The sequence below is a fragment of the Propithecus coquereli genome, unplaced genomic scaffold (assembly GCF_000956105.1).
Source record: "Propithecus coquereli isolate 6110/MARCELLA unplaced genomic scaffold, Pcoq_1.0 Scaffold35, whole genome shotgun sequence".
NCBI lineage: Eukaryota > Metazoa > Chordata > Mammalia > Primates > Indriidae > Propithecus > Propithecus coquereli.
This window is the reverse complement of record NW_012149174.1, coordinates 2,790,638-2,802,884: the sequence shown is the minus strand read 5'-3', so window position 1 is coordinate 2,802,884 and position 12,247 is coordinate 2,790,638. Positions and strand designations below refer to the sequence as shown.

The window sequence follows — 12,247 nt, the reverse complement described above, 5'->3', positions numbered from 1 at the left end:
TCAGCCCTGGTTACAGGACTAATAGCAGAGCTTGAGAGTCTGCTCTCTACTTAACATACTAGCCTGTTGTCATCACAGTGGGGACAGAAGCTTGTAAAATTTCATGTTATAAACTGTTGGTAATTACAGAATATTGATTTAAAATCTGAATTAGTATGAAATGAAGTATGATAGTAAAAAAAATAAATTCTATTTTTTTCGTTAGACAAAGTACTTCAAACTCAGGAAAAAGGCAGTAGAAAGTTCCTCAGTGGTTAAAAAGGTTGTGAGTCATTGTGTTGATCCATCCAACACTGACCCATGTTTGTGAGATGACTGACTTGGTAATTATCTTTAGCATCTTTATTCTAGAAATTAATTTGGGACCTTTTAGGGCGTGAAATTTAGGACTTTGGTCTCTTGAATTCTGTGTACCAGCTAAATACATAGAAGTAGTAATGAAGAGCTATAACGGAGGAGACCACAACTGAATTCTTACGAAATATGTATGGGTCATAGAGACGAACAAAGCAAGCCCTGCTCTCTGGTGCTCTTTATTTGCATTTGATTCAGTCGGCAGCCAGAAACAGTAGAATCAAATAAAAACACCCTTGTCAGTCTTTACAATGGTCTCTGATCCTCCTTCACTCCCACTGCCAGCCGGCTACAGGTTTATTTCAGGGTACCCTGTGGTGGAGAAAGGGATCTTAGCTGTCCTTTGTCTCTTCTTTCTCTCTTCACAAAACCCAGACATTCCAGTGCTTTAAAATATAAGTTTAAGTTTTCTATAAGATCTCACAATTTGTATTTCAGTGAGACCTCTTACAAGTTAACCTTCAGAGTTGTCCTCTGAGAGGGAAAGAGTCCAGAGCTCTCTTCATTTTCTCTTTTCCCCTTACTTGAAAGATGATAGTAGAAATCTCATGTGAAAACCTTTTAAGTAGTTTCTGATGTCTTTCTGAGGGCATGCACAGTTAAAGCCTCATTGTCATGCTTCCAACTCTCGTGCCTGCTTTGGTTTACTTTCTCTCCTATAATGGTCTGGGGAAAAAATACACAGACCCCTTGGAGCAGAATATAAAAATTCTGCTATTGCAGACCAAGAGTGTCACTTTGCAGAGCAACATGCTATAAAGAATTACAGATGTGGCAGTAGTGACCATTCTGTAATACCCTAAACAATCACCAGAATGTTTTAATTGTAGTCTATGAGACCAGACCTTAGGGAGAAGTATTTGAACAGGTCTTCTCTGACTGTCATTAACTGGGTCCACAGTAAGCTTGGGACATTCTCAGTGCTTCTGGTATCTAGCCACACAAGCCTTCAAACAGCTTTTATTCTTTTTTTTTTTAAGTTAGTTGCCTAGATCAGTGCATCCTAACCTTTCATGTTATTACACACGTAGAAAATGGTAGGATTTGAACAGCACATTTAGGTTGCTCTATCTGGAGACTTCTGCCAACCAAGGTTCTGAGGGCCGAGGGGAGTCAATATCTCATCACACCTATTCTAGAATAAGCTAGACTGTTTACATCTATTGTCCTGTGGTAATTATTTATGGTGACTCCTTTAACTCAGTTTTTCTGGATTAGTGATGATCTTTGCCTAGGCAACAGCTTAGTTTCTTCTTTCTTTCTGCATTCTTAAACTCTGATTTGGTATCATCCCAGTCTTTCTTCTATAAGCTTTACTTTCAGCACTGGACAGATATTTACTGAACACATTTTATGCATCAGGTATTTTATATACATTCTCCTTTAATCCTTCCAACAACCCTGTAAGCTAGGTGGCAGTAACACCATTCTACAGGCCAGAAAATGGGCTGAAAAAGATAACTTGACCGAAATAACGTAACTAGTGAGCGCCTGAGCTAAGGTGGCAAGGGTTTTCCATTACGCTTGCCAGCCTCATGCTGAGGGATTGTGAGGCTGAGGGTGAGCTCAGTGGAAAAGAAGCCTAAGCTCACCTAGCTGCTGTGGGTAGGTGTGGGGAGGGTAGCCCTGTGGTACTGGCTGGCCCCGTAGTACCTCGGGTAACTCCCATCTGGTGAAGTTGGTTGGGCAGGTCATTGAGGTGTCATGGAGAACCTCAGCTCATTTGTTGTTTCGATAGTGGCCCACCTTACCTTGACATAAAGAATAGCAATTGCAAGTGGTATAGCAGCAGAGTGGTCAGGAACCCTCTCGGTGTATGAGTTTTTCTCATCTTCCTTTGGAGAAGTTTTGTTCCATACCCAGATTGGATGGCTTGGTATTTGCTGTAACTGTAGAGAAAGATCCAGCCGTGATACATGAGGAACTTTACAGTTTGTTTTGCCTTTAAAGCTGCCTATTCCTGTCAGAGGCTGAAAAAAAATTTTGTGATTGGGTTCTTTGTCTAAGGTAATATTTTGATGCTTATTTCCCCCAAAGCATTCTTAGATTTGGTAAAGATCTCTTTTCTGGTGCCTCTGGGTTTTATTCAAACCTTAGTAGGGAAAGCTTAGAGATCTCAGCCCTGATTCCACCTAGGGAAGAAATCCAGCATATAAGACTATTCAGACTATCATTTTAAGGAAAGCTTTCCTGTGCTTGCCTTCTTGTCAGTCACAGCTTGGAGAAGCAGCCTGAGTTGACATGGATATGTGTGTGTTCATTTATTTATTTATTAAATCACTTATGGAGCATCTACTCTCAGTCATTGTGCTAAGGTGCTGGGCATACAACTCACTGTGTCAGCGTGAAAAGGGAAATCAGTTTGTCTGTCTTAGTCATACAGACAATGCTTTTCCCTAAATCTGTATCTAGTCAGCCTTTATCCTTTTTCATATTTGACATATTTTGTTTTCTTCTTTTTAGCATTTCTGGCAAGGAGTCCATTATCGCTGGGCCTTTTTCATGGCCAGTGGTACATGTCTAGACGAAATTGCAGAACTGGTGGATGCGGGAAAGGTATGTGCATCTGGAAACCTTTATATTGCTATAGCACCTCTTGTAGACCTGCCCACCAAGGCTAGTCAATAGGACCTCTCCAAAGGTAGGCTTGGCCAGTATATACATTGCCTTACATGGCCAAATTTAAGTGCTGTATCTTTGGTTTTATCTCCGTGGGAATCATAGACATAGACTGCTACATCTGAAAAAGATCTTACCCCATCTAGTCCAACCCCCTTGGTTTAGTAGATGAAGAGGCAGGCCCAGGCAGGTTATGTGATTTTCCCAAAGACACTTGGTTAGATGTGGCAGAGCTGGGATCTACTCTGGGCTGCTGATATTTTGGAAATGGTTCTGAAAAGATGGCACCATGAAGGCAATCTCTGCACAGAGGTGAGAACACACTTGCAAGTTTACGGTAGAACTGCCCTGGAGTTTCTTTAGTCTGAGGATGAGGCTGCTATGGAGGTAAGCAGGTTTCCAGATGAGCAAGGGAACAAACACTATGGAATCTAAATCTCAGCATAGATGGATGAGAAGTCAGGTCCCTAGGCCTCCTGATTCCCAGGCAAGTGTAATAAAATTGAGGGCAAATTTATGTCCAAGAAGCTCAGTGGCCAGGGTGTGAGTGAGAACCGTTGGAGATTTGGGTGGAAACAACTGATTGGTATCCTCTGATTGCTGCTCTCTGTCTCACAGGAAGGGACTGTTGCTTATCGTCTGCTCATCCTTTTGGGGGGTGTCAAAAGGCCTTTCAAGGTTCCTGGGGGTTGAAAGTTTCCTCAGTTATCACCTGCTTATTTGGGTTCTTACATGGTCTTAACTGCCATGCCATTCCATCTCTGGAGGAATAATCCAGAAGGTGCCCTCATATTCTGGTGCTGATGTATGTGATTTTGTTGAGAGATTATATGGAGTTATAGAATGGAAAACCTTGTACACCTTAGAGGCTTGCCTGAGATCATAAATACAAAGATTCTCATTTTACAGATGAGAAAACTGGCTCACAGTGAAAAAGGAGCCTGCTCAGGCTTGCAGAAGTAGGACCAGAACTCACTCTCTCTGACTCCGAGTCCTGTGCTTTTCCTTCTCCACCATTAGCTGCATTCTTAGTGCTGGGAGCTGAATTGGGACTTCAGTGTACATTGTCTTGTCCTTGTCACTTTGCAGTGGGCAGAGAAGGGGGTTGGAGCAAGCCTGTGTTGCCATCGCATGAGCCATGCTGAAACACGCGGACAGAGGCCCTGGAGGTGGGCTTTCTTCTGCTTGCCCCCTGCCCCTTGCTGGTGCATGTCATCTTTCCAGTTCAATTTTGGAAAGGTTGTGTTTAGGAACTACTGGCTGCTTTTTGTGCTTTTAGGATTTTTATTCTATTACAGCCAAGGAACTATTAATATATGATAGAGGATGGCCTGTTACTATCTCCCAAATTTTTTTGTTCCAAGTTTGCATGCTTCTTGGACATCTAAGTCCTGTGTGTCCTGGGTGGGGACCAGGGCTCAGTGTTGTTGTGACTGTGTAAGTGCTTCTTTGTCAGGTTCTCCCACATCCCACCAGGATGCTTATCTCTAAGGAAGAAGGGAATGAACTATCATCAAATAAGTAAGTGCTTCACGTGGCTGGAACCCCATTATTAGAGAGGCCACTGTCCTCCAGAAGTATGCCACGTGATTGTGCTTGTCCTGATACCTGCTCCAGGCTGTCCACTTGCTTACCATTGTTCTTTTGTGTTCAAAATATTGTAACTGTGTCTCTACATGGAAGTTACTATTTACCCAACAGAGATGAAAGGTGACTTGTATATATCTACCTATTAAATTTGGCAGATGGCATAATGGCTAAAAGAGGACATGATATAAAAAAAGATATCCTTGAAGTGTCCTCACAGGAGAGTGAATGAGGAAATGTTCTTTTTGCCTTTGATTCTCCTCTCTCCTACTCAGGCTGTTTGGGCTTGGGAGTCATTTCTGACCATTTCTGGGACTGTGCAAGTTGATAGGTGACACTGGATGCCATGGTGAGGTCCGCTGTCTTGTCGTGTCCCTGCTTCTGTGGGGATGTGAGAGGTCATTGCCTGTCTACGCCGGGAAATTGGAAAGAGTAACACAACTGATCTACTTACATGTTGTGTGGTTAGTAGAGATTTGTTAAATTGGATGAGAACATTTAAATTCTTCCAAGCGTTGGCTGAGTGCTTTATGAATCTAATTAGCAGGTAACTGATAGAAGAGCAATAGTTGTGTTTTGTCAATGTAAAGCTATGAAACAATAGAGCCAAATCTTTTAAAATTCTTTTAAGTTTTTGAATAAATGCATTCACAAGGTTAAAAATCCTAGAGATAGGAAAAGTTATTTCAAAAAATCTTCCTTTGACTGCTGTTCCTCAGTCACTGAGATTCTGCTTGTTGGAGACAACCAATGTTACCAGTTTCTTGGGTATTCCAAAGATGTTCTATCAAAACAGGCAAAAATATATATATTTTTTCTCTCTCTCTCTTCCTTCCTAACACAAATGGGTAATATACTGTTCTGCAAATTGCTTTTTTTTTTTTAAACAGCATATCTTGAACTTTGTTTCATGTTGGGATATAAAAATCTTTCTCATTCTTTTTTTACAAACAGCTACATAGTATTCCACTGTACAGATATACTATCATTTGTTTAATTTTAATCTTTTGCAGATAATGCTTCAGTGGATAACCCAGTATTTGTGTTTAGTACCTAATTGTAAATGTATCCATTTCTATTCATGGAAATGGAATTGCTGAGTCAAAAAGTATATGCAGGCCAGACGTGGTGGTCATGCTTATAATCCTAGCACTTAGGGAAGTCAAAGCGGGAGGGTTGCTTGAGGCCAGGAGGCCAGGCTGAGCAACATAGTGAGACCCCATCTCTACAAAAATTAAAAAAATTATCTGGGCCTCGTGGCACATACCTGTAGTCCCAGCTACTTGGGAGGCTGAGGCAGGAGACTCACTTGAGCCCAGGTGTTGGAGGTTGCAGTGAGCTATGATGACACCACTGCTCCCTAGCCTGGGCAACAGAGTGAGACCCTATCTCAAAAAAATGTATGTGCCTTTGTAATTTTGGTAGGTATAAAATAACCAGTTTTCGGAAATCTCGTTTGTGTATTTAGTGTCAGGAATTCCTCTTGTGGCCTATCTTCGAGGTCCCTTCTCTCTTTATTTATCCATTGTCTTACCTTCTGGCCTGTTTTACCTCATTAGAGACTTGGTACCAGGACTGTGAAAATCTGGCACTGGTCACTTGTGACTTAAACTATCCTGATAAAAATAGAATCTGAGGCCTGGCGTGGTGGCTCACGCCTGTAATCCTAGCACTCTGGGAGGCCAAGGCGGGTGGATCACTCAAGGTCAGGAGTTTGAGACCAGCCTGAGCAAGAGCGAGACCCCGTCTCTACTAAAAATAGAAAGAAATTATCTGGACAACTAAAAATATATATAGAAAAAATTAGCCGGGCATGGTGGCGCATGCCTGTAGTCCCAGCTACTCGGGAGGCTGAGGGAGGAGGATCACTTGAGCCCAGGAGTTTGAGGTTGCTGTGAGCTAGGCTGAAGCCACGGCACTCTAGCCCGGGCAACAGAGTGAGACTCTGTCTCAAAAAAAAAAAAAAATAGAATCTGAGCTGGCTGGGTGGTGGCATGCACCTGTGATCCCAGCTACTGGGGAGACTGAGGCTGGAGGATCACTTGAGCCCAGGAGTTGAAGACCAGCCTGGGCAACGTTGCCTCGCTCAAAAAAAAAAAAGAATCTAGATTAATGAGTATTATTGGTGGAGTCTAATTTCTGTCTGTTAGTCCTGCATGGCCCAGTATCCACAATAATGAGCACTCTCTGTCAGTCTACTAATAGCATCATACTTCCACTTTCATTGTGAACGCCAACCCTGCCTTTGCTTTCTCACAGTGTAGCACTCAGTAAATGTTTTGGAATTAGGTCTCCTGCTTTTAATGTGCTCACCACTGTCAGGCTCAAAGTGATGAGGAGCTGAAATTTCACAGGCGTGTGAGGACCTCACAGCCCATTTCTCCTAGAGATCCAGACTTAGGCATTGTTTTCACATGGCTGTCATCATGACGGCTGTTGCACATAGCAGGATTTCATATTCATCCTAATTAGGCACAATTTCAGTTTGAATTTTAAGAATTATATAGTATTTTCATTATATCTTAGACCAGCGGTTGGCAAACTACAGCCAGTAGGCCAAATCAGGTCTGAGGCCCATTTTTGTACATCCCCTGTGCTAAGAATAGTTTTTATATCTTTAAAGATTTAAAAACAAAACAAAACAAAGAACTTAGACCATGTGAAGCCTACAAAACCTAAAATATTCACTGTCCAGTCCTTTACAGAAAGAGTTTGCTGATCTTTATCTCAGACTAGTAGTTAAATGTTTTGAATGTGGAACCCACTCCTGCCAACCGCAGTTCACAGAGCAGGCAGAGAAGGAGCCGCTCTGCTGGAGGAGTGACTGGGGAGGGGCCTGCCCTGCAAACGTTCTCTCGCTCTCCCTGCAGCTGCTCCAGATAACCGAGGACCCCTGGGCTCTCAGACACTGGTTTGAAAACCACTGTTCTGGGCAGTCCTAAAAATAATGATTTATAATTAGCACATTAAGTATAATGGGCTGCTACTGAAATTGTGCCTTGGGCCTACAAATGGTTTATTGGCATTTTCTCCTAAGCAAATAAACATTTCCTGAAGGTCAGAAGTCCAAAATACATTGGCAGGGCTGCGTTCCTTCTGGGGGCAGGCCGCCTGCATTCCTTTGCTCTTGGCCGTGCATTACTCTGCTCTCTGCTTCTGTCATCTCATCTTTTCTGACCACAGCCTGCCTGGCTCTCTTTCCCAAGGACCCTGTGATTACACTGGGCCCACTTGGATTGCCCAGGATGATCCCCCACTCTCAGGACCCTTAACTTAATCACATCTGCAAAGTCCTTTTGCCATGCAAGGTAACATATTCACAGGTTTGGGGAATTAGAATGTGACTGTCTTTGGGGGCCATTATTCTGCCTACCACAATGCATAAAATATCTGAAAACGGTAAGAAAGGAACTGGAAGTGCTGGTTGTCTCTGAGGAGGGAATCCAGATGGCTGGGGGTCAGTCTGGGAGGAAGAGTTTTCCGTGTACCCTTTTATTTCTTTGGGTATGTTTATTTGCTCACATATAGTCTTCATATAATTATTAAAGCTCTTTGATGTCATGTCCTTAATGTTCACAGGTCTATTCAAAATCCTAGGTGACTAGCCATGCTTCTTGGGCAAGCAGTGATATAGATGTCTCAGTGTGTTGTTTCTTTATTTTAGCCAGGGTCAGAATAGTTCCTATATAACTTATTTGAGTTCAATTCAGAACATTTACTGAGGGCCTGCTAGCACCTACTTCGCGCAGTAGGGTGTGGAGAAATGTGTTAGCCACACTGAGTACCTTCTGAGCAGCACTGTCCTCTAGAACTTTCTGCAGTGATGGAAATGTTCTGTCTGCACTGTGAACAGTGGTAGCCACTAGCCTCAGGCAACTGTTGAGCATTTGAAATGTGGCTAGTGCAACTGAGAGACTAAATTTTTTCTTTTATTTACTTTTAATTAATTTAAATAACCACATGTGTCTAAAGGCTGCCGTATCAGACACTGCAGCTTTAGAGAAAAATGTGATGAATTCTGAAGTAGGCAATTTCCCAGACCCTTCTTGGATACCCAGGCCCTAATTTAGCAATGAATTACATTCTACACTTTGAGTTTCTTTACAACTGGATTTTGCTCCATAGGGAGAATATGATTAGAGATCGAGTCCCTAGGGCCACTAGAAGGCCTTGTGTGATATGGCAGGTGTCTCATGGATCTCACAGCCTTTATGCTTCCAAAGTTCCTCTGATGCTACTGGAATTGTTTCTATGAGGAAATGTGTACTGAGTCTCTCCTCTCACCTTCCGGCAGGACCCCAGGGACAAGCAGCCCCCTAGGGTGCTTTCTGTTATGGGCACATTTACTCCCCTGGAGAGTAGTTCTGCCCACCATCCTCCTCCCATCTCACTACCTCTCTTCCCTGAGTTTTCCGACTGGGGGCAGGAAGTTTCTAAGAAACTGCAAAACTGAGCAAAATTTACCTCTTCCTTTCATCTTTTTCTTCTCTAAAGGGACTCATTTAAGTCCCCTTCTTCCTCTTTACCCTGACCCTGGAAATCGTGGACCTATCTCAGAGGGCAGGGACATACCTGTCCGAGAGGTGGTGCTGGAACTGTGGTCCCGGTGCCCATCCACAGGTGTGTGGATTTGGACTCATACCCGGAGCCCCTCGCCGTCTCACGTGTCAGTCTCTGCTCACACCCCACCCTCTGAGATCTCCAGCCTCTGTGCCTGCTGGGGCATGAGGCTGAGGGTCTAGGGAAAGAAGTGGAACAGGCTGTGACTCCCAAATCGCTTCTATCCCACCAATTCAGTGATGAAATCAGGAGTCCTGGTCCTCATTTTGGCTCTGCTGCTGACAGCTCTGACCTCGCACTTATCCCTCAGACACTGCGCTTCAGTTTCCTAATCTATCCAACAGGCTCACTCAGATCCCTTTTAGCTTTACTGTTTTGTGCTTCTCACTGGGAAAACGGGCATTGAGGGCAAACCTCTGCCTGCTGTCCTTTCTCTGCTGGTTGTCCTGTGCTCCTGAAATGGTGAGAGGGTTTCTTTACTCTTCCCCTCAAGGGGCAGAGAGGATTTCTGCCTCAGAGGGAGAGAGGACTTTCCCAGGAGCCGGTAATCAGCAATATTCCGAGGCCACATCTAGGGAGGTTGAGGTTCCTATTGTCCCTATGTCAGGCAGCAGGTGCCAAATCTTGGGGCTGGGCTTGTTCAGCCTTTGTTTCAGGCAGGTGAGACACAATCAGGAGACCCCACTCTTGGACCCACAACTGAAGGAGGGTCTCCTGGCTGGCTGCGAGCCCCACATGTCCGTGTAGCGAGAAGTGGGTGTTGAGCCTGCCGCTTTATAACAGGGCTCCCTGTGCCAGGTGGACTATAGCAGTGTCATCACATAAATGCCCCCACGTAACTGTGAGTAACCTTTCTTTCCCCTCTCTGGATTTTCACTCTGATCCCTTTGTCCTTAACAAACAAGCACTCTAGGTCTGACGTGAGGCTGTACACAGACACTGGCTCATTATCCAGTTAATCTCCATTTGCTGTCATGTATTCAGCCAACAGTGGCATTTGCCTGCCTTCAATTCGAAAGCCTGTTTTTTCATTGTCACTTATGGGAATTGCTGAATGACTCATTATGCCACGGTCAGCCCTCTGTGTTATTTGCCACAATAGGCCTGACCAGCCAGATTAAAGTGTGCAGTAAGTGCAAGCTGCTGTGTCATCAGTTCAGGATCTGTGAACATAGCTAGATGAGCTCAGGCCGTTCATTCTGGAGTCGAGTCTGTTTTGTGTACCTGCTCTGGGTTAGTGCCAGGACTTAGAAGGCAGACTGAGTCGATCTCTGTGGGATGGATGAATATGTTTATGATACAAGTTAGGAACTCTAACAGTAAGGCAAAGGCTGCAGTGAGTCCCACTTTAGTGTGCATACAGATCACCTGGGAAGCTTATTTTAAGTGCATTGTCTCTGTCCCACCCATAGAGATGATTTAGTTGTTTTAACAGGAGGCTTAGGACCTGTGCATTTTAACTATGCATTCAGGTGATTCCTTTTCCAGGTAAACCTAGCATCTAGAAAAAAATGTCCCGGGGCTTTAGGAGAGTGATGGGTTCAGATTTCATGTGGGACATACAGGAAATACTTTAATGAATTCCATTCTTGTATCAGAGAAGACAAATAGGTTTCATGGAACAATTCCGCTCAGAGCAGTTAATAGTGGCTGTGGTGTTGGGGAAGATTCTGAGGTCATGCTCAGCTTGCAGGGGATTATCAATTAGTGATGTCTTCCTTAGGCATGGATGGGAATGTTGGCACACATACCACACATCTGCCATCGTGGTGGCCTGGACGCAGGGCCTAGAAACCCGCTCCTCAGCTGGCACAAGGAAAGCAGGCCATGATGCAGGCTGTGATAAGTCACTTAATCCTTGGCTGTCTTTCCCTTCCTGTAAGACTTTAAGGTAGTTGTACACAGCCGCACTGGATAGATGAAAGGCTCGGCGCGTAGTGGTGGGAGCAGAGACGATGGTGCCAGGTTGAATCCTGCCTTACTACTTAGCAGTAGTGTGACAGAGGGCAACTTGTTTAACTCTGTGCTTTAGTTTCTTCATCTGTGAAATGGAAATGATAATACCTACCTCAAAAAATAGTTTTGGGGATTAAATGAGGTAAAATATGTGGAGCCCTTAGAACAGTGCCTGGCACAAAGGATAGCATGTACCAGCTATACTTTTATTATGAGCTTATTGTGATTTGTGGGTGTAAAAGTATTTTCAGCTCTTTAGAGAAGGGAACTTTTGTAGTCTAAGACAGTGGTCCCCAACCCGGGATGGCAGGAGGGGGTGGGCAGAGCTCAGGCGGTCACGCGAGCAATCTGGAGCAGCTATGAATACGGATGAAGCTTTGCTCGCTCACCTGCCACTCCCCTCCTGCTGTGCGCCCCCTTCCTAAGTTTCATGGAAGACAATTTTTCCATGGGTTGGGGTGGGGGTCAGCAGAGCTCTGCAGCCCAGCCCAGGGCCCGGGGTTTGGGGACCACAGGTCTAAGATGTTCCTCAGGTGGCTAGGCTGTGAAATTTGTACCAGAGGAAGGTTCATCAGATGCGTCTGAATGTTGCAAGAACACCTCTTCCTCTTGTACAAGGAAAAGGGTGTAAAATGTACAAGTTGGCTTATGTCTTCTGATATCTTTTCCCTGCCACTGGAGCTATGGCAGGCAGGCTCTGGAGATACCCAGTGGACAATTACTGATCTTTGCTTAAAGTTTTGAAAAGGAAGAGTTCAGTTGGATTTTTACATGGAAAGAGAGGGTGTTACATGAGATCTAGTTTCAAAGGAGGTTGCTGGCAGCACCAGTACAGTAAGGAGACCCAGCAGCATTCAAACATTTATGAGTTGGCTGGAATGGCTTTCTTGTAAATTCTAACCAGCTGTGCTGTCGTTTAGCAAAGCCTCCCAGGGCAGCTGCAGCCTGGGACAAGTTTTCCTGAAGCCCAGAAAGCTATATGACTCATTTCCCACTTACAGGTTTTCACCTAAGTGACATTGATTAAGCTCCTACTATATGCCTAGCTTTATGCTGGGTGCTATGGGAGATAAAAAAGTGGTGGCCAGTGCTACAGGTACTTTATACTCTGGTTGAGTAAATATGCCAAACATTTAACAAATTTTAAAAAACTGTATTTATTCTGTGTACT

The 12,247-nt window shown here is 44.1% G+C and overlaps 1 protein-coding gene across 2 annotated transcripts in view; it reads left to right on the top strand.

Annotated features, from left to right (window-relative positions):
• The window catches only part of RTN4IP1 (reticulon 4 interacting protein 1), a 50,766-nt gene that overhangs the window by 37,766 nt on the left and 753 nt on the right, over positions 1–12,247 (top strand). For both annotated transcript variants that reach the window (XM_012651167.1, XM_012651168.1), the window contains exon 8: positions 2,818–2,910. In XM_012651167.1, coding sequence (XP_012506621.1) covers positions 2,818–2,910 — 93 coding nt within the window. The remainder of the gene's footprint in view (positions 1–2,817; positions 2,911–12,247) is intronic.